Source organism: Danio rerio, chromosome 5 (genome assembly GCF_052040795.2).
Source record: "Danio rerio strain M-AB ecotype USA chromosome 5, GRCz13ab, whole genome shotgun sequence".
NCBI lineage: Eukaryota > Metazoa > Chordata > Actinopteri > Cypriniformes > Danionidae > Danio > Danio rerio.
Window position 1 is genome coordinate 31,508,638 of NC_141025.1, and position 24,212 is coordinate 31,532,849.

The window sequence follows — 24,212 nt, forward strand, 5'->3', positions numbered from 1 at the left end:
ATGTTATACCAGTAAAACAAATTTTAAAAGGAATGAAGGCCAAATAATATCTGTTTAAAACTAAGTAGGAGTTGTCACTAATAACCAAGAGCACTGAATAGAGCTGATAATTACTTTAGGAAAAGTGATCTCATGCTTCAAACTGCTGATATTGCACCTTAATAATATGACTTTATTGTTTCAAGGTAATCTGAATCCAGAATTGAACCAAACAATGCAGGGGTGTGGATGAAACATAATAAACAGAAACAAAAAGCAATCAGTACAAGATACACACAGTGTTTGTGTGGCATGAATCCTCATGTGTTTAAACATTTTATTGTAACTAATATCCAAGCTTATCTGTCCGTATCATAGCAGTCCAAACATGAGATTAGACTGAGTTTGTCTATTAGCAGAAAAGACACATTTGCCTCATATACATTCATATCACATTGTCCTCTGCCCCTATGAAAGTGCTGTGATTAATGGAGCAGAGGGATCAATGCAGTCTGTCAAAATGCCAGTGAATTATGACCCAGACCTCCATTTCATAATGAACATTGGCACGGAAAGCACAGAGAGAATATAAGATCAGTGTGACTCATTGCTGACTTACAGTACAGTAGAGGACAGGATATGACATGCAACACTAATATGAGCTCCACATAATGTCATTGTGTTATCCTACACAAGATGCAGACCCCTTTTTAAACTCTGATTAACCTGTCTTCTAAATTAAATTGTGTTCTTTTTATGAACTAGTCAGAGCTAAATCATAATCAGTGTCTGTATATGTTAGTATTAGTATTTAGGATTCAACAGGGCTGCAATATTTCATTAATCAAGCTCGTTCTTCAATGCATAACTAATCTGAACATAAGGCCAGCCTGAAAATTAACTCTGAACATAAGTCTGTACGCATACTAAAAATATGGTACAGACACAACATGTTAGGTCAAATCACTGATGACAAATTATGACCTCTATTTACATAGCTAAAGACTAAACAATCAAACAGACATATGGCACAAGAGGGCAACCAGAGGGGTCAGTGGGCATAATGAGGTTCAAAAAGAGTTTAGCTATAATTAATGAAAAATATCACTGATGTTTATTATTAAATTAATATTAAAATATTAATGTTACAACAAAATAAATTAAATTAAATACTTAATAGTTTGATTATATTATTTTGAAAATATTAAACAAATGTATTAGTAGGCTAATATCCAGTTTTTAATGACAAAAATGTTTAAACAATAAATAACATTTAATTCCTTGGTGTAAAAACTGTTTTTTATGACATAATACTCAACTAAGATAGTTGAAAACTGCAAGTTAATACGTAACGTATGATACTGACTTAAACATTGAAAGCAACACGTACGCTTACACAGTAAAGTTTGACTATACTTTATTGGACTAGCTATTTAACAGGCAGCTATAGTTGTATTAATCTTTATTAACGTTCACCAATACTACGAGATTAAACGGCGGTCATGGTTAATCGATAGTGAGAAGTAGCTAACCTACAACGGCCAATCTCAATCTTAACAAGCAATTAACTTGTAAAATATTAAAGATAAAACAATGCCACCTACCACGTTAGGGAACAAAACTGCAATTTACATCCAGTGGGTTACAAACACGGACAAACAGCGGACTGTGTTTCTGTGAAGCTCTCTCGCGTCGCGTGGAGTAAAGTGCGCTGAGCGCGTGCGTGTGTCCTCAGCTTTGTGATGCAAATATCAAGAGCTACGAGAGCGCGTCCACTCACTGACTTCTGCTACAACACAAAACTGCACAGCTGTCACCTGCCCGCCTGTCATCACAAGCCCAAAGAAAACGGACAAGATAAATAAGAAGCACTTAGCTAAAACCGAAATTTAGTTTCCTCATCTGGAGAAACTCTTGACGTTCAGACGCTGAAAGTTGCTTTTTGTTCATGTAAACCGAAAATTTGAGTAATACCGAGTTTTGAAAGAAATGCAAGTCTGTTGAGAAGGGTTAGAGACGCCTCATTAAGACTAATGTATTATCAGTCGCACGGGTGGCGCGCTGGACAGCTGTCCCCGCGCCGGCTGTCGGTCTCATGTTATTGTCATGCACAGATTGAGAACAGGGGGCGGACTACAAATCAGCTCATCTGGATCAACACCATCACTGTCCTTTAATTCTCGACCTGGTATTAAATTAATGACACTAACTAAACGTCAAAAATTATCAAATGAAACTTGTTAACAAAGTGATTTGTCAATAGTCTTTGTTAATAACAGGTATCATATTGTGAGAATACAAGTAAACCAAACATCATATATCTGTTACAATACATTTCCCTAATATATAAAGAGGAGATTTGATACAGAGCAACGCAAATTTTAGAGTGATTGAAATAACCCAATGGAGAAGGGCAAGGTCAAGTTCTTTAAATGGAAGTTCAAACAAGCCCTCGCCGTTATCATGGTGCCATTTCCTGGCCCCATGAAAACACAAATAGCTGGTGTGATTCCAAACTTAAATGGAGAGCCTGAAATAGCTTAAAAGAGTATAGTGTAAGGTCAAGTACTTTTTCCAAAAGGTATGCTCAAACACAGCCTTATCATTATTTACACAAAGCGGTTACACAGTTCTTTTAGCTCTAGAAAAGCAATCTGCGCTAGTAATGATCAGGTGTTGAGTCAGCTATTGCGTTATATAGAAGGTTCATACTGTTCTGAATGCAACTCTATTTTACTTACAGTATATGATGACTTCTAACTTTAGAAGCAAGCAGACCATGCAGTCTGATAATAGCTGCAACATTTGCTCACCAAAGCAGACTGAATCTAGCCTATCGATTAACTGTCAACCGAGCTTAAGCAACCTGAAAATAAATGTGAAAATCCTTAAGAAATTTGAACATTAAAGAACCATTAGCAAGACATAATGAGGCTTTATTGAACTTAAAAAACAATAATGAATGTATAATTAGTTGCGGGTCTTCTTGGAATCAAATGTTTCCATTTCAAATTTCACGTTAAAGGGGTGGTACATCCAAAAATATGAAAAGCCATCATTTACTCACCCTCCAAACATGTTTGAGTTTATTTGTTTTGTTGGAAAAAAACAGCAATTGACTTCCATATTATTCTAGTTCCTACTATGGAAATCAATGGGTGCTTTTTTCCAACATTCTTCATATTAACATGTTTTGTTTTGTTTTAACAGAAGAGAGAAATTCATGCAAATTTAGAACCACCTGTACACTTGAACATGACTAAATGATGGGGAAATTTAATTTTTTTGTGTTAACTATCCTATTAAGAATGTGTTTACACTTGTTGCTTAGTTGCCTTTATTTTATTGGTCTGGACCAAGATCGAAAACATAACTTTTAATCTTGGTTCACTCAGCATTTCCATCCTGTTATAAAACTAAACCTGAATAATATAAAACAAATAACAGCTTTATGATATATTTGCGACATCCACTTCGAATGTTATCACTCGATTGAATGGACGTTATCAGTGGTTATCAGCTGATAGATGTGGGCCAGTAGGGGCCTTATGCGCCTAATGGAAGGCTCAGAAGGCTGTTATCTATCCATAGGGTTAATCAGCTATATAGGGAAGACTCCAGATCCAGATCTGTTTTTACATTACTGTGGTGGTTGGGTTTAGGGTAGGGGTAGACATTAATAAAATACAATTAATGGGAAATTAAATAAATAATATCAATAATTCTTGTTAACTTCTGGCCGCAGCTGTATGTGATGTATAGCTGATTAACCATGTGGATGGATGATCACAGCCTTCTGAGCCTTGTATTAGGCGCAGAAGGATCCTACTGGCCCATATCTGTCAGCTGATAACCACTGATATCACCCATTTATTGAGTGATAACATTCAAATCGGCTGATTTGCAACCACATTAATAGGGGTGAATTCACATAGAACTCGCATTTTCTTTAAATTGCACTACGTTTCTGTTGCTTTTTACAGAGCTGAGCATTTTTTTTCTGTTGTTGTCAATTGAAGCGATGCAGTTTTAAAAAAGTGTTGACATTTTCAGCACTTCGCTGTATACGCGCCCTAACTGAACATCCAAAATTATACCTTACTTGTTACATCGCATCTTATTTTTTGTTATCATAGTTGATTTTGGTGCAATATTGCATTCATATTTAATTCAAAGCATCAGAATCTCAGTCTACTTGTTTGTTTTTTCTGAAAGAGTGAGTGCACTAGGGTTTGTTTCAACCTAAGCAAATGAGCTTGATATCAACTAATAAACCCTAGACCAACTGCAAATCCACTACTTACCATGTGTGATATTGACAGGCTTGGTAACTGGTATCTTCATAATATAACAATAATTGTTTAACAGAAGAGATTAATTCATACAAATTTAGAACCACTTGAACATGAGTAAATGGTGGGGAATGTTTTTTTGTGAACTATCCCCACTTCGTCACCTTAGAATTATAAAGTTCTGTCTTGACATTTTTGTTAAAATTGAGTTACTGACATTTTCCTATTTAATGACAACTTATTTACATTATGGGATGTTTTTTATTAGTTGTTAACATTTTATTTAAAAAACAAATGTTACACACATGCTGTTTGCTATTGAATGCAAAAACGAGCAGATAGAACCTTATAATTCCAAGGTGATGACTTGTAGCTTGGTTTTCTTGGTTTGATTTGTCTGGACCAAAATGGAAAATATAACTTTTAATCTTAGTACGGTCAGCATTTACACTTTTTTCATTTTTAGACTAAACCTAAATATTAAAAACTAAAAAAACAGCTTTTTGATATATTTGCGACCACATTAATAAGGGGTCGTTCAAACAAAACACGTTTTTCCTTTCAATTGCACTACTTTTCTATGCATTTTCCAGAACTAAGCGTTTTTTCTATTGTTATCAATGAAAGCGCTGCCTTTTACCTGAAGTGTTGAGTGCTCAATGCTTTTTATATGCGCAAACAGTTGGAGAAGCGCTCACAGATGAGCATTTTTAGAAAGATTGTTAACATTTTCAGCACTTCGATGTATACCAGAGGTGTCCAAACTCGGCCCTGGAGGTCCAGTGTCCTGCAAATTTTAGCTCCAACTTGCCTCAACACACCTGCAAGAATGTTTCTAGAAAGCCTAGTAAGAGCTTGATTAGCTAGCCCAGGTGTGTCTAAGCTAAAATCTGCAGGACACCGGACCTCCAGGACAGAGACTGAGAATGCCTGGTGTATACGTTCCCTAACTGAACATCCAAAATGATATCTTACTTGTGACATTGCATCTTACTTTCTGTTTTCATAGATGATTTTGGTGTATACTGCATTCATATTTAATTCAAAGCATAAAAATCTTCAGTTGTGCTTAATCAACAGAACAGCACTAACAGAGTGAGCGGGTTTGGTTCAACCTAAGCAAATGAGTTTGATATCAACTAATAAACCCTAGACCAATTGCAAATACACTACTTACCTTGTGTGAGTCTGACTGGCTTGGTAACTGCTAAGCCGTCCATTGAGCACTGGTTTCCACAGGGGTATAGGGTGATGACTGCCCCCACATTCTCAATGTAGCAATGTTGAGACATCACACCAGGACCCTGAATATTAATGTCTGTGTTCCCATGACCAAGTGTAGTCTTTCCTGCAACATAGAATCGGTTTGTTAACACTGATTACTGCAGCATTTGGTGTATCTAAAATTAAGCTTGAGAAACAATGTCTCCCGGAAACGGTTTGCCAGAATATACCCTTCTTTAACATAAACACAGGAGAATAGACACCCCCTCCTCCAGTGACCAGCCCTGTCTGAGTTATTTCATTCAAAGTGTCAGTGAAGCAGATGCGTGGAAAAGAGCCATAACCTCAGCCAATTGTGTGAGCAGACGTGACAGAGACAGTGATATGAAGACAAGTGGCAAGAGTGGGTGTAGGCTGCTCGTTAGACTGAAGATTAATGTAATTCATTCTTTAAAAAAAAAGCTTTTTAAGGCACTCATACACATTCCCTTAGACAAATGTGCATGCTCTCACTCAAACGAGCTCCGTCACACAGAGTGAAGCAACAGGGGGTTGTGTCAAAGTCAGGTCAAAGACTCATAATTCTTGTGCTAAAGCCACTGCCATTGTGAATGCAGTTTACAAGACACAGCTGAAACATCACCGCTCAATCCAAAATATAAAAACAGTTAAATAATAAACAATAATTCATTCATTTTTTTTTGGCTTAGTCCCTTTATTAATCTGGGGTCGCCACAGCGGAATGAACCACCAATTTATCCAGCATATGTTTTACTGAGCGGATGCACCCATACACTCATTCACACATATACACTACAGACAATTTAACTTAGCAAATTCACCTAGAGCGCATGTCTTTGGACTTGTGGGGGAAACCAGAGCACCTGGAGGAAACCCACACAAACATGGGAAGAACATACAAACTTTACACAGACATGCCAACTGACCCAGCCGGGGCTCGAACCAGTGACCTTCCTGCTGTAAGGCAATTGTGCTATACACTGCACCACCTTGATGCCCAACAATACAAATATTATAAAAAATAAAATGTCAATCCAAACATCCGTTGTTGCATTTGTTAGTCTGTCTGTCTTACAAATACAAAAAAAAAAAAAACTATAATTTAATTCCAGCACATCTGAAATGTGGTTTTGGAACATTTTTATATGAAACTTAACATATGTGCTGATCATATGGGTGGTCACACATATATTTAAAAAATAATTAAAATAATACCTTTAAATAAATACATTTATATTTTATATTGTGTTATATTTTAACACAGATCATATCAATATTACCTATAATAAAAATAAAAAACAACCTAAACAACTTATTCTGAAAAAGTATCGCTATATACATTTCTGAAGAGCGCCAAATATGTCCCAGAAGATACTTTTTAAGAAGTTTTTGTTTTCGCAAATCCACCAGAGGTCGATGTGTATGCTTTTTCAGATTTCTCATGAGTGCAATTTACGCCTGCAGTTCTCACGTAAATCCACAAGAGGCAGCTGTGCAAATCTTTAGATAGTGCCATTCGCGCCTGTTCTTCTTGCATAAATCTACCAGAGTCCGCTGTTGACTGACTGACTGAAAGTGACTGACCAATCGGCTGACCCACCATCCTTCTTCCCAAAACTCAACCTATAGTGTTTTTAAAAGCACAGACTGACCCGCCCACCCACTTTCCTAAACCCAACTGAGAGTTTTATAAATCAAACCAGAAAAAGAAAAGCTCTTGCCTGATTTTACCACATTTTCATATTTTACCACATTCTCACCCTGTAAATTGTCTCACCTGCTTTCTGAAACTGTTCTTTGCCAGACTCCATTGTCATGATTAACTCCTCTCTTCGTTTCAAGTCTGCCAATGTACATGGCGAGCTACTGGACAAAGTAGCGGGAACGCCATTCATCCTGAGATAAGCGATCAGCTGGTAAGGGTGGTAATAAACGTGGTAATCATGCTGTCCCATATCATTCATTTTGAGGACGAAATGCAGCCATGTGTACTTCTGGCTACATATTTCGCAATCTTCAGAAATGTATACAGGGCTACGTTTTTAGAATGAGCCAGTGTTGCAACCAAATACTATATACATCAAACATATAGACAAACACAATATAGATTTAAAATACCATAAAACAAATTACAAAATGAAAATAAATGCACATATTTGAATTATTTTCGTTATATTTCAGTCTGTCTGTCAGCCTATCCATCCAACCATCGCTCCATCAGAGCACACAAAACTGTGTATTTATTTAGCCCTCTATAAAATGATCCAATGATGGATTGTGCACTACATCCACTTCCTCTGGGATTTACACTTGAATGCTTGTTCTCATTTTTTCTCAATGTCAGGGGAGGAGAAGTCCTCTATTTGTCATTCTTCATGAGACGAAGCACAGCCAAGCTTAAAGGACAGTACAGTGAGGTTTGTCCTCTCTCATGAACTTCCTGCACAAATACTCAATTAAATCTAGAGTGCCCAGTTTTTCACTTGGCATCCTCTCTGTTTGTGCTATCACAGACTGTAATTAGGTCTCAGCACTTGAAAGAAGCACTGCCACTAAACACAGATTCCACAACCAACCACATCCTCAGTCAAACGACAATGTTTACATCTAATTGAGTAGATAGAATCTGCTGACCACTTCACCAGGGTGTGTATTGTACTTATTTACTTTGTACATGACTGAATGTACCTTCTGGCAGGGGCAGCAGGGTTATTGCCGTACTCAGACGTCCACTTCCCAAACTGACAAGATGAGGCCGTTCTGCCTGGACTTTTAGAGTCTTGCCTGTTTCAATCAGGTCCAATGGCGTGCTCTGTGAACATATAAGTAGAGTTCAGTAGACCTTTAAATAATGGATCATATTACAGCCTTTGATCACCATTAAATTGACCTATAGGTTTCTGGACGACTGCTTGAGCTTTCCAAAATACGATTAATATAATTCAGTTATGGCCATTGAGTACTGCAACAACAGGGTAAGAGGCTAACAAGGCTAAATGGGTTTAGCTCCATCAGGTACCACCATTCAGGATAAGAGGCTAACAGGATTTAGTGGTCAAATGAAAGACAAAGGATCAGACCGATAAATGACCAAAGGAGTAACATATTTGGCCTCAGCATGTCACAGATGGAGGGCAGCATGGGGATTATTTGCTTGGTAAATCACACTTTGATGTCTGAGAGCGTGGTGCGGCACTGCTCAACATGGAAACAAAGTGTATAATTAATGTTTTTCTTAATCTTATATAATTATTGATCGTGTGGATTTTCTGATGAATGTCCATTCCAAGATGGAGTAACACATATACTTTCTTATATCTTTATGATTATTTATAAAGTTTAATGTTTAAGAGCCTAAATTATATGATGACCTTAGTGTCATCGCACTTCAGAAGTAAAACTGGAATAATTTGAATGCGATTGATTTTCTGTATAGCATATTATTTGTTTTCTCGGGATCTACCCAGGCAGGGGTGCAAATTCCGTCGTTACAAAAATAGTTAGCTTGGGCAAGTTTGGGCACTTCCCAAGTCCATTGTTCCAACAAACATTCGCAAAATGCATCGCAAACTTGTATGCTTGCACATCTCTGGAGCTGTAGTTAGAAACATAGTTCATGTGTTCTATTCCCAGTTACCCCAGTATGCCCTATTTGTTTCAAACATTCTGACATTTAAGTTTGGAATGATTAAAAAACAAAACAAAAAAGGTATAAAATCATCACTCTTAGGTGTAATTTGCTTTCAAAGTATTTTTACAGTTCAGTTTTAGCGATCTTCATGTTTACAATTGCGCTCCCTTTGCAGTGCACTTTAAAAACATTGATATCATTTTAAACAAAGCCTTGGCTAAATTTATGTTACCTCTCCAAAGCTTGTGATAACAAAAAAAAGTATATGTTAATGCTTTTAATTTATTGTAGGTTATTTATTAAGTATATGTACTGTATATGACATGGGCCTGTTGATTAAAACATTTCTGCATGGTTTACATGTGTCAAATTGTAAAAGTAAACTTTTAAAAAATAAATAAATAACAATATCCTACTTAATAACAATAATAATAATCATCATCATCATCATCATCACCATCATTAATATTATTAATATTATCATTAAAGTATGATTTTTTTATTTCCTAATAAATAATAAATTTCATTTCTTTATAATTGACCTAATTATTGATTTATGTATTTATATGATATTAGAATACGTTTGTGCAACAATATAATTTGTACAAAGAAATAATGGAGTTCCTCTCTAAAGAAGTTGCTACCCTGTTTAGAGCAACATTATAGGCATTTTATGTTATAACTAACCTGGTTTAGAGGAACTACGGAACTACAGGTTTTGGGAAACACTTGTCACTACATTGTTCTTTTCCTAAACTATGCATCTTACTGTGATAATTCAGTCGTGTTCAATGTTTTAAAGTTAACTCCTTTGTATGTAAGCTGCCAGTTTAGAATGTAGATTATACCCGTTTTTAACAAGTTTTGATAAAGACAGCTGAGAGTACACTCAGCCTTGGGTAGGAAACATATTGTAAGGAGAGCCATCTACAAAGTCATTGTGAGTGTTGAAGCTGGTTTCTGCTGATGAAACTGCAAACTATCTTTAGTTAGCTTTCTTTTTAATTCAATCTCTGACTCTGACTCTTCTTCATCTGACAGACTGCTCATTTTGGAGTTCAAATTGTAAATTATTATTGTGGGGGGAACTAAAGTGCAACCAATTGCTGATTGTATCTGGAAACTTCACATTAGTCTTCTCCCATCTGGGATTTAATACTCTGAATGAACTAGGGATGGAATGACCACTGGGAATATCCAGTAGCATGGATGTAAATCAAATTTGAATTTAAAATAAACAAAAATTTATTTAGTTAAAAGCAAATACTCTGATACTATTAGGATGGACAGAATTCAAGTTGAGTCACAATTAATACAATAATTTCAGACTAAACAAAACTGTATCTATTGAAATTGAAAAGACATTAAGCTAAATTTGTGTTTAATGCTTCTGTCCAATTTCAGGGGTTACACTCTAAACCAGAGAGGCCTAAACTAGGGCTTGTGGGCCGAAGTTGCCCCATGAAAACCTTTGATTTGGCCCACCATCCCAAATGAGAAGAAAGGGAGATTGATGGTAAAGTTGGGGCGAATGCCTTCAACAAAGCTCGCAATTTCTAATTGTAACGTAACCTCTTGTTTGTTTGTTTAATTGTTGAGATATAAAAAAACTAATGAAATATTTCAATTAAACTTTATACTTGAATCAGATTTTTTTTTTAAAATAAGTTAAAATCCTCAATGCGCAAATCAAGTGTATTTAATGTATTCAGCATTGAACACCATTGTGTTAATGGGATTGTTTTTTTTTATTGCAAGGAGTTCGTTATAAAATGTAAAAACATAATTATCAAAGCGATTTTTTCTATTTATTTTTAAATATTAATAAGTTAGGGAATTACTATGGCAACATTAATGTAAAAGTTAGGTTTATTTAACTTTGGCCCACCACCCTTAATCAAGTTTGGTTTTTGGCTCTTCATAAGGAAAAGTTTGGAAACCCCTGCTCTGAAGCATTCAGAGCTAGAATTGCATCTTTATATAACACTTATATATATATTATTACACTTACAGTATAATACACATAAATTTTTGACCTTCAGCAGGGATTCTTTTCATTTGACAAAACCCTTCAGAATCAACAACTTCTTTTCATGCATCTTCAAAGTGTCTTTAGATGTCATCTTTTATCTTTTTATAAGAGTGTTTTTTTTTTACATTTTGCTCCAAACCTGTTTTTTTTCTTCTGTAGAACAAAGAAGACATTTTCACAGAAATCTGTTATAAAATTGATAGTCAGTGACTTCCACTGTGTTTTTATATGGATGTTAAACTACCAGCATTCTTGAAAATGTTAATTATTATGGTAGTCTGAGTGAACAGCAATACAGCTTCATAACACTATATGAGTTCTTTTTAAAATGATTAAATGTCACTGTTGTTTGTTTTAGCTTTCATATCTTATCCTGTCATCTTTTGATATTAGGGCTGCATATAAAGCTGCTCCACAGCTTCCATTGTCTTCTGACATTTTTCTTTACGGGCGCCCCAGTCGTTTGTGTTTCTCTGTGAGTATTTAACTAGTGAAGTTTTAACAGGTGGATTGAACTAACTTAGGCTTGATGTTTATGAGAGCCTGTAATGTTTGATTGGTGGAATGCAGTGCAGTGTTTGAGCAAGATTACATGCAGACAGAAAGGCTGAACTCAGCCTCTCAGAATGACACAAGTTAAGGTCAACCCTGTAATCAAAGAAGAGTTCACCTCTTTATTTTTGCTTCCTTTGGAGTTCAGAGACTGCACTTTAAGAAGCGAATACTAGGTTTTACAGTACAAATACTAACCCCCAGGTGTTTAGAGAAAAGCTTTGTACACATTTTTACGTAAATTAAAATAAAGTGGAAGTGTAGTAAAATTACAGTCTTTTTTATTTTGGACGAACTATTCCTTTAATGATTCTGGAAGAAGGTTTAATCTTACTGGAACAAAATTACAGGTAAACAGAAATATTGTGAAATTTTAACACATTGATTTTTTTTTCAGTGGCAAAGCTAATATTTTGGGAGGGGTAATCATTAATCCAGTCTTCAGTGTCACATGACTCTTTAGAACACATTCTTTAATTTGCTATTTTGGAGCTGATTATAATATAATTTGGTGCTTATGTGTTCTTAATTATCATTGTTAAACTTTGATGAATAATATGTTAAAAAACAACATTTATTAACATACATGTAATCAATGAAAATCCATCTCTGAAAAAAATATTTATAAAAAAATTAATATCAACATATGAAGAGTTCAGATGTAAAAGCAGCTAAACATCATTTCCGGAAAAAATTAGTTAATGACATTAAGTGAATGCTTTAGGCACGTAGTACACTATCAAGAAACAGATTTGCTTCAAATCATCTAAATCGCAGCATCAGCGCATTCAGAAATAACAGTTTGTTGGCAAAAGCCTCTAAACACCACCTGTCTTTGACAGCAAAAGCCGTTATATCCCGAGAACCAATCAGAAGACGCTTATCGAATTATATGTTTTCAATGTAGCAGAACGCTGATACGCCAACATTTATGAAGGGAACTGGATGAGCCTGTCTGACTATCAGTGAATGTCTAAATGAAAACAAAACATCCCTTACCTCAAAACTCATTAAAACTCATGTGCATTATAAGAAAAAGAAAACACACTGTACAGTCGGAAGTGTAGCATGCAGTCATAACGTTTTTTTGAGCAGCGATGCTACTTTGAATGAGTCTGATTTACTATACATTAAACGGCAACTGCGCTTCACAAAAGACAGAGTTAGGATGCCGTTCTTTTATCCCACATAGATGCTGAGGACAAAAACAAGAGACCAAGACCTTAAGTATGATGAGAATGAATGGATGACAGCTGCTAAAATTGTCTGAGAGGCATCAGCTTTTTTACCCAGTAGGCCTACCTTGTGGTTTATTTGCTAATGTAAGCTATTTTTAAAAGATAAATATAATGTATACGACTTTACATTATTTATATTACTTCATAATACCTACATGTCTGATAAGCTGTTCATAATTATGGACTATGCACAGATATTGATGTTTAACAATGTTTTTACACTACATTATTTGAAATTTAACAAGCTTAGTTTACAATGTTTGCAATGTTTACATTGTTCTACTTACATTACATCTAAATCCCAAATATCAGAAATGACAACAGATTGTTAAGATTTAATTAATGTCAGTTTTAATGTCATTGATTAATGCACTTACTTGACAGATTTCATTTATTCATTTTCCTTTTGCTTTGTCCCTGGTTTATCAGGGGTTACCACAGCGGAATGAACCGCCACTTACTTGACAGATTTATGTATTTTTAATTTTACGTGTTTTATGTTTGGTAAACAAATGTATAATTGCATCTTTAATAGATTTTTAACTAAATACACTGTCTTGTCTCAATAGGTGAATTTAGAAGTTTTTGGAAAAAAAAAAAGCAGAAGTGGATTTATCTGGTTTTGACGCAAAAGAAAGTCTACCTTGTTAAAAAACAAGGAATTGTCTAAAGTGATATTTTTGAAAAAAAATTATTTTATTTACTATTTAATAACCTTCTTATTATCTGTCAAATGAAACTTCTGAACCTATTTATAGGAGCCTGATAGAAAATGCTCATTTACAAGAAAGAATCCGATGGGTTTAGAGGGTTTTGCATCTGAACTCTTCATATATTATTATGTTTCAGCTCACCTGTAGGACCTGATGTGTCTGACGGCCTTGTTCTGGAACATTGCGATTCAGCCTGTCCATGTCTACGGAATTATCGAACATTTCTTCACACTCATTAAGGTCCTGTTGAAAAAGGGGATAAATAGCCAGATGTTTTTGAAAATCCAAAATTAAAAGAGCAGTTCCTTTATTAAGGCAGATTAAGATAAGTCTCATAAAAATGAATGGAGACTTTTAAGTCAAGTAACTTGTTGTAGTAACATAATCAGACTTTTAGATTAAATATGCAGACCTGCCACAGTCACAACACTTTTAGCTTGTGTCTTAAACAGTGAATAATCAAATCAGGTGTTTCCTTGTTGTAGACTAAATACAGTCATGCAGTGATCCAACAAATGCATACTGTGATTAACCAACTGTGGTGAACAGACTGGAGTCTGCATCTTGGTTGAAATACGCAGCATGAGTCAGTGTGACTCATCTCGCATACACATACACACACACACACACACACGCACGCACACACACACACACACACACACACACACACACACACACACACACACACACACACACACACACACACACACACACACACACACACACACACACACACACACACACACACACACACTGAACAGATGCAGCCAATTATCTATGGTACAGACACAGGCATATTAGCATGAATAAACTAGAGTAGACTTCAGGTCACTACACACATCGCTGAGGATCAGTCATTCTGGTCTTTCCCTCACCTCACCTCTGAATCATTTTATTGTCTTTCAGACAAAACACACAGGGAATTACAGCAAAACAGACCCGCAGGACAAACTACGCATCTGGACTTTTAAATGTGTGAGTGTGTTCATGTATACAGTAACGGTCTTTGAGAATTTGTGCAGGGAACATCGATAAGTAACTTAAATGATGAACAACAAAAGTGTTATTTGTTAAATTCTCAGGACTAAAGTTGTAGGATCACTTTTCTTAAAATCATTCATCTTTTAGGAAAACGTTTTATTGATTAGGTAGTGGTGTAGCTGTCAGATTCAGAACATGTGAAAGAGTCAATAATTCTGCTGAATAAGGACATCTTGCCCTCATTGTAAACAGCCAAAATGACATACTTTCATAATAACATTTTAAAGTTTTGAAATAACTGTTTTAAAGGAAGTTCTTTTCATCAAGTCATACTTAACTACAAACTATAACAACTGGATGATTTTAGCTTAGTTTAGACAATTTTATGAAGAGATAGTTCAACCAAAACAGAAAATAATCATTTATTCTCTTTTATGTGGATTTAAACTTTCATGAGTTTCTTTCTTCTATTGAAAGAAATTGACTGTCATAGGAAAATACAATTGAAGTCCACCATCATTTTTTAAAATATCTTATTTTGTGTTTAACAGATGAAAGAAACACAAACAGATTTGGAACTAGTGAAAGATGAGTAAATGATGACAGAATTTTCATTTTTGATCAAACTATCCCTTTAATAGTAGAGTAGTCTGTATTGGTTAGCTGACTTCAAAATTTAGTGGAGGGCAGTAATGCCTCCAAAAGTAAATCTATTACCTCGGCACTGGTTCTGCATAGAGAGATGAAGGCATCATTATTCTTATACAAATTACATAAAGTTGCAACACTATTTCTTTGATTAAGTAATAGTAAGCAACCATTTACAGTCAGATCTAAATTGTTCTAAAGTGGCAGTAAAAATAACTGTAAAAAAAACCTTTGCTAAATATTTTACTATATATTTTTCTTGATAATATTTTAACATAAAACACAGTACACTATTCTCCTCTGATTCAGAACAAATGATTCTAAAGAAGAATTAATTAAGGACATGTAATGTCGCTTGTAAATCTTTTAGTTGAATTACATTTCTTAGAAGATGAGATGGAGACATATTTTTTCTTAAAATTATGTAACTTCCCTATTTTATTATTAAGAGTTATTATTTCAAATCAAATTCCCTAACAGATAACACTGTACACTGTACAACACTATATATTCTCTTTAGATTCAAAATAAGTAATGATAATTCAAAAAATAAATGACTCGTTTAAATTGAAAGCACTTGTTCTGATTTTAAACAGCAAAACTCAGGCTAAATATTTGACTATGATCATACAGTTAATAAACATTGTATTTCTCAATAGAAATGTTATATCTCATAAATCTCAATGATCAACAATGATATTGCATATTTTTTTCACAGAATCATGCAGCCCCATACTGAAACTAATATTAATTTGCTTAACTTTCCAAACTTCAATCATGTAAATGCAGCTTATACCAAAAAACATGAACCGCCACCTTATCCAGCATATGTTTTATGCAGTGGATACCCTTCCAGCTGCAACCCATCACTGGGAAACATTCATACACACTCATTCACACTCATACACTACGGACAATTTAGCCTACCCAATTTACCTAAAGCGCATGTCTTTAGACTGTGGGGGAAACCGGAGGAAACCCACGCGAACACGAGGAGAACATGCAAACTCCTCACAGAAATTCCAACTGCCTCAGCTGAGGCTCGAACCACTGACCTTCTTGCTGTGAGGCGATCGTGCTACCCACTGCACCACCACCTCACCCAACAAAAAAAAAAATATATGACAGCCTGAGCCAGAATGCTGCAAAAAAGTAATTGTCTTGTTTCTAGACCAAATATTAAAAAATTCTTAAACCAAAAAGCATTTTCTAGACAATTAAAGAAATATTAATATATTAAGTTTTATTTTCATAAATAATATATCAAAATAACATGACTTTTTTTCTAAAAAGCTAAATAATCTGCTACTTATTTCAAAACAAAAACTAAATTTTTAAAGAAAATCTCACTTAATTTTGACTTCTTGTTTATGAAAACGACTACAGATTGTTAGCTTGTCTTGACAATGCCTTTTAATTTAAGATTTTTTAGATATTTGGACTAGAAACGAGAAAAAAATGATGTAACAAAAGCATTTTATTGCAGTGAACAGATTACCTTCTTCTAGTTGTTCAGCGATTCAACTCTTTCCATGGAGTAACTAAGAATACATTTTTGAGAGGTGTTTTAAAAGACAAAGCTGTGAGAAATTAATTCAAGAAAACCTCTGCTGGCATGTCCAGTCAGAGAAATGACTGGAATGAGACGCTTTGCCTCTCCATACAAGCGAAGACAGGTTAGGTACCGCACATGCATATTGATTAAGTCGATGATGGATGGTTATAGTCTTTAACTTAACAGCTGGTACAAAACCAAACTTCCTCTTTTCCTCCTTCCTCCAGCTAACCCCTCTCTCCCTGTCAGTCCTGATGTCATGTTCGCGAGTGCAGCTGGCAAGTACAACAGGCCGCCTCTCACAATCACGTCCAGTGTGTGACACAGAGAGAAGAAAGAACAGAAAGCCTCAGTCACTATACTGAATATGGCCACTTCTTTCACCACACACACACACAACTGTACAATACAGAGACGCTGAGATTTACATACACAAATGTACCTGTACACAGACAAACAGAACTCATACACACAAATCTAAACTTAAACTGGTGTATTTCATGCCGGTAAGTGGTTTCTTGCCTCTGAAACCTGTCATTAAGTCAGTAGTTATGCCACAGTGTCCTGCCCTCTGCAGAAAATAGACTCAACCACATAGCACAAACCACAAAGCTCCTCTTACAGGGGTTATAATCATACAGGCTACACACACACACACACTTATATAGACACATGGAAGTATGCTGGAGTTACGTGGAGAAGTGAGGAAACCACAGCAGGAACATACAGCTAATATAACACAGCTAAATGTAGCCCGGACAGTACAGTAGGTGAATCTGGGAAACGGAAACCAATGACTAGAAGCCTGAAGGCCTGGTGAATTCTTCAAGTTAATATTGCAGGGGGGAAACGTTCAATCATTTTCAAAACCTAGAAAAGAAGCTAATACTGTTGAAGATGTAAATAAATACACATAATAATATATTCAAATCCTTATATTTACTAATTAATATTAAAATGTAATATTAAATAAAGAAGTAAAACATGTTATAAAATACACACTTAATTTATGTTTGAGTTACTTTGAGATATTATGACACTCATTTTCTAGGCACAAATCTGATGAATACTATGCTTGATACACTAATATATATCACAACATTTACCATGAGTTCATAATCACTCCTTTCTAGCTTCCAAAATCAATGATGTGGTAAAATCAACCACATAAATGTGTTTAGAGCTGGCAGAAACACTAAATACACAGTTCTGATGAAAACATAAGCAATATGAAGCCCACTCACCATGTTTTTAGCTTAAGTAAGACCTGTTGCGTTGCTGCATGGCCTTGTTTACTGACAGTCTCTTTGCTATGTCCTGTGTTTACTCCTTTGAGCCTTTAGCTGACCGTCTACAGTCCAGCTCTCGCTGTTTGTTTGTCTCTGCTGCTCACTCATGTCTCTTACTGAACGCTCTGAAGTTCTGGAGGACAGAGTTACATAGTACTAACACAGCTGGGACAGAGAGAGAGAGAGGGAGAGAGAGAGAGAGAGAGAGAGAGAGAGAGAGAGAGAGAGAGAGAGAGAGAGAGAGAGAGATAGAGAGAGAGAGAGAAGAAGAAGAAGCACTAGCTGAGGAATCCAAATAACAGCGTCCAGGTGTGCAGTCTTTCCAAACACCCATGAACAAAAGTCAAGTTTATGTCTAAATATAGAAAGCTAAATCACGAGGTATACCGATCTACAGCGTCAGGCAGAGGTCAATTTATTTGAACCTGACTCACCTAGGTATACTACTGCTGGATTTACAGCTCAGAAACAAAGCACAACAGAAAAAGTATTGAAGGTTTTCCATGTATTATTTATTTCAGAAAAAAATTACTTGTTTATTATCTTTGTAACTACGCAACGAGCACTGAATGACTGAGTGACCCCTGCTGGCCTTATGTTGCGTTATTCACATTTAAAGCTGCAGTCAGTCAGTTTGGGCTCTTTGTCTCTCTCTCTGTTTGAGATCTGCAATTGCAGTGTTTTTGTGGAATTATTATGTTTGATGTTACACGTCTTGTGCATTGATAGTAGTGTTGTCACGATGCTGGAATTACTGGAAAACTACAATATCTTGATATTCAATACCATTTTCGATATCACGAGGGTAAAATAACACAACATTAAAAGTATACAATTTTAGATTAAAAAAATAAGATAAATAATGATTGAATACAGGTTTGTGCCATTTTTTCAATCTTCTCCAATCTTATCTTCCTAACAGACTCACAACGTCATAAGACATTAATATTAGATTGGATTTAGGTCTTGGACAATGTTATTTTGATGTCCAATAACGACATACAATTATATTCGTTTAAGAGAGTAAAAAAATGGGTGTGGTTTACAGCAGAATATCTAATTTTGTGCTCAACAGAAGAAAGAACTTCATAACAGTTTACAACCACTTGAGTGAGTAAATGGGGAAAAATGTGTTTTTATTTTAGAGCAACCTTTAGACAGCAGGAAACATCTGATGCATGTGCAGATTCTGTCTTTAAGAACTAAACACTGAAATTGTATTAAAACTGCACATCACCATCCTTGCAACATATGGCCGTATTTCCGACAGATTCAAGCTTACGTACACTTGTGTATAACGGAAAAGACCTTGATATTCCAGGTGGAGTCTCCCTACTCACTTCCTGTTCTTCCCTCCTCCGCAGAAGCAAAACAAAAATGGTGTTTTCCACTTGATGTTCAACAGCTGTGAAACTGCTGATGTGACTCACTTTCAGAGGATTTGTTACATAATTAGATTCATTTGTGAAAGCAAGATGTAGGGAACTTTAATAATGAACAAAGTTGTCATGGAACTCCAAAGCAAACATTTACACTTTGTCTCTTAGTCAACATACAACTGAGTGATCCATCATAAAGACTGATTGGTAACAATCCCAAAAAAACATGGGAAAGCCATGAATCAGAGAAAAACAACTGTCTGGTGGAAGAAGAGAAAGAAAGGCTCTTTTTCCACGGTTGTTTCCAGTGAGTAAGACAGATGTCAAAGGAGTCCAAACACATAAAAAAAAAATGAACACAAACAAATCTGAGCAGCAACCAGGCAACCACAGCTGGAAGAGGAGCGGACCCTTCCGGTGTGGGTTCCAAAGCGGGGTCTCTTCCTGTCGGATGACCCTGTGATCTAAGTACTCACTGGGAATAAACAGTCTCCAGCTGCCCCCTTCTCACCCACAGCTGAGGAAAAAATGTCAATATGCTTTATAATTTAAAGCAGTCCTCTGTTTTGAGCCTTGTTGTGGTGCCAAGTTTAAGTTATTTATTTGCTTGTTGTCCTCCAAGTCTAAAAACTCCAGTGATTTTATGTGGCAAAATGGTTATTCCACCCAGAATATATTACAAAATAAACATGTGGACCATTAACTTTATATGTCCACATTTGAGGCTGGCATGGTCAGCACATGTAGTTGGAAAGCAAGCTGCTGGATAACTTTCTGCATTTCTACGCTGGACTGCTATCTTGGAATAACACGTGATATCAAACCTAAGCATTTTGTTCTTACTCATAACTTCTCTGACGGCGGGAACATGCAGGATTAATCTCTTTAAACATTTTGCACCAGTCTAGTGACTTATTATAGTATCAGAAAAGCAACAAGGCGTCAGAAAGATTGACCGCAGATCTCACCCCAGAAAACAGGCACAGTGCTTGCGTGGCAGAACTGGCTGAGATCAGAACTCTGTTTATATCAGAGCGTGTTTGTGAGAGAGTAAGAAGAAAGACTGGGTTTGTCTCACTGGCACAGTAGTATGAGGAAAATCTCTTTAGAGGATCCAAGAGGGAGTACAAAGTTCTTGAATTCTCTTTTGTTTTGTTTTCACCAGCAACCATAAGACTTAAAATATCTACATTCAACCATTTCCTGTCTTGCCTATTTCTGTCAAATATTTCACACTTTCTTGCATGAGCAGACTGATATGTCAAAACTGAGTGTGACATCCACATCCTCCATTACACCTGCCCCCATACCACTCATTAAAGTGAATGGCATGAATAAATTCAAATGTAACTTGATCTGTCTTATGTTAAACAAAAGCACTACGTTAAAACATCACAGCTCAATCTTCCAATCAAAACAACAGATTTTTTTTTTTTTCTGTGGAATAACACTGACAACAGTGAATATATGATAATTGGTTTCAGATTAGCCCACATGGAAAGAACCTATATGAGGATATACGGGTATATATGAAACCTATATGCAGTATACAGTAGAAGTCAGAATTATTAGCCCCCCTTTGATTTTTTTTCTTTTTTTTTAAATTTCCCAAATTATGTTTAACAGAGCAAGGGACTTTTCACAGTATGTCTGATAATATTTTTTCTTCTGGAGAAAGTCTTATTTGTTTCATTTCAGCAAGAATAAAAGCAGTTTTTAATTTTAACACCATTTTCAGGACAAAATTATTAGCCCCTTTAAGCTATTTTATTTTAAGATATATTTTAAGCTATAATATCCTGTCTTGTATATCTTGTAAATAATATTTTAAACTGTGCAATTCTTGAATATTCTGTGAACAATAGTTTAATGTAAACAATAATTTAGGGAAAGTAATTGAAAATATTTACTTGAAAAAATTTGATTGATTATAGATTCTGAATGTCGATTTCGAATTATTTTGGATAAATCACCCAGCTTACTTCAGATATATTGTTGGCTTTCTTTAAAATGTAAGTTTGCAGACATAAATGTTCAAGTTCAGTCCTATTTAAGAGCGAGAAACTAGATAAAGCTTTATATTGCTTTAACGTTTTGCTCCAAGTAAGACAAGCCCATATTAAAATTGTGAATTTTGAAGATGTCATGTTTAATAAAATGTATGCAAGTAAAAAAAGACAATAACTTTGGGTGTGATTTTGTGAAGTTTACGTTGTAAAACAAAATGCTTTTTTCCTCATAAATTGAAAGATACCAAATACCAATCATTCTATTGCAGTATTTATAAAAGTCATGGTCACCTTTGGTGTGCACCTGATGACATATGACTAACAGCTAAATATCAGTTCTGTTCTTAGATTACAGACACATTTAGTTAATTTCAAAAATTAATGTGTAACTGATCTGAGAAATTTCAAAATATCAGAATCTGTGTCTTTGTTGCTGCTTTTTTTAGTTTCTAAATGCATAGTAGGAAAAATAAGGTCTCTTGGTATTACAGTACGTCACTTAATCCATGTATTGAAACTATTGCCTCCAGCATATGTGATTATATTAAATTTGACTAAACTGTTTTTTTTTTTTAAGTTATAATGCTGATTGCTTCAGGTTCAGTCCCATGTATAAGGGTGAGAAATTGGATTTTTATTTGCAGTCGTATATTAGCATTCCATCATGTGGTGTTTAAAAGTCCTCAAAGTAACGGAGATGTGAACTATGAGGATTGAATGAACAAATTTTTGGATCACTGCAGTACAAAAACATAGTCTGAATTTATAGTTCAGACACCTAACCTCAGCTGTTGGCTTATATATGTGGGTCGTCTATAACTGAAGTGTTGTTTTCACATAACACTATGCAACACCTGGAACTGGATCTGGTTAAGACTTTTGATTTTTTGCCATAGATCGGTCAGTGAAAGGGCTGTGGGTGTGCCGTCTAGATCTGGCGAGACCCAGACTGACTGAACGAAGGTGTGAGCTTTAGGAGAAAAGCTTGAGCCATCATGCCATGGTCACTAAATACTGTCAGCCTCTTTTTCACCAGGTCTGTACTGGTGTTCAAGTCCTTCTTTTTGTTTCTCCTTTATTTTTTCTATCCACTCCCTCTTTCTTTTTCAATTCCCAACATGCTTGATGTGAAATTTTATATGCTGCAGAAATAAAACTTTACATATTGCAAAACAATAATTGGCCCTTCAGTGTCTGCTATATGCAGTGTCAACTATCTGCATGTTCTCTACCTCCACCTTAACTCTACTCCCCTAAAACATATATAACAGATGGGACAACACTGCTTAAGTCACACTCTTGTAGACTTCTTTGAAGATGCTGTTTGACTGCAGAACAACCAACATGTTCTCAAAGGATTCAGCCTGAAATGAGTCTCCTAGACTGGGTTCTGAAATTTCCTACCATTTGGTGCCGAGACAGGAGTCACAAATTTCCTACAATACACATCCACTACCTGACAAAAGTCTTGTCACCTATCTAAGTTTAAGGAACAACAAATAATAACTTGAATTGTAGTTGATTATTTGATATCAGAAGTGGCTTATATGGAAGGCAAACACTTCTACATTATCCTTTTTTTGACCAAAATAAAATATGATCATGCCTTGATTTTTAATTATTTCATTAAAGCAGTAAGGTCTGACTTTGCTTAGACAAGAGTCTTGTCACTTAACAGAAATAATGTACAGTATACAATATAAAGTCATGGTGCAGTGGAAAAAAATAATATTGTGTATGAGGACTGTTCAAGGACTGTATCTATACATCTCTACAATAACTCTAATATCGTATTAATAAAGTCATCTGGAATGGCAAAGAAAGCATTCTTGCAGGACTCCCAGAGTTTATCAAGATTGTTTGGATTCATCTTTAATGCCTCCTCCTTCATCTTACCCCAGACATGCTCAATAATGTTAATGTCTGGTGAATGAGCTGGCCAATACTGGAGCACCTTGAACTGCTTTGCTTTCAGGAACTTTGATGTAGAGACTGAAGTATAAGAAGGAGCGCTATCCCGCTGAAGAATTTGCCCTCTCCTGTGGTTTGTAATGTAATGGGCAGCACAAATGTCTTGATACCTCAGGCTGTTGATGTTGCCATCCACTCTGCAGATCTCTCACATGCCCCCATAATGAATGTAACCCAAACCATGATTTTTCCTTCACCAAACTTGGCTGATTTCTGTGAGAACCTTGGGTCCATGTGCAGTGTTTGTGATGATTGGGATGCAGTTCAACAGATGATTCATCTAAAAAATCTACCTCCTGCCACTTTTCAACTATCAACTAGAAGTTATTAATTGTTGCTCTTACAACTGGAATCGACAACAAGACTTTTGTCAGGTAGTGTATGTATACTTCCTGCAAGTATCTAACTCAATAGCTCTCTAATGTTTTTCACACAATTTTTTGTGTGAAAGTTATTTTTTTTCAGTCTCATTTTGTGTCATTTTATTCCAGCAAAGCAGAGGATTAAACAAGGGAAAAGCTGGTGCACAGTTTCACAGTCTGGCCTAATCTCTTGCACTTGCAACTGCTCAGACAGCTCTGCTATGCTTGAGCTGTAAACAAAGTTGTCCTGATTCTTTATACAGCAAAACAAATCAATATGTCAAAGAGCCAATGGTGCTATTGACACAAATTAAATTTTTGCATCGCACTGATCAA

The 24,212-nt window shown here is 35.6% G+C and overlaps 1 protein-coding gene across 10 annotated transcripts in view; it reads right to left on the reverse strand.

Moving 5' to 3' along the window:
* phldb1a (pleckstrin homology-like domain, family B, member 1a) overlaps nucleotides 1-24,212 on the reverse strand; it is a 77,231-nt gene that overhangs the window by 49,206 nt on the left and 3,813 nt on the right. For 5 of the 10 annotated variants that reach the window (NM_001443100.1, NM_001443097.1, NM_001443102.1 and 2 more), the window contains 3 exon segments: nucleotides 5,449-5,619; nucleotides 8,205-8,328; nucleotides 13,824-13,925. In NM_001443100.1, coding sequence (NP_001430029.1) covers nucleotides 5,449-5,619; nucleotides 8,205-8,328; nucleotides 13,824-13,883 — 355 coding nt within the window. In that variant the 5' untranslated portion in view covers nucleotides 13,884-13,925. 10 annotated transcript variants of the gene reach the window in all.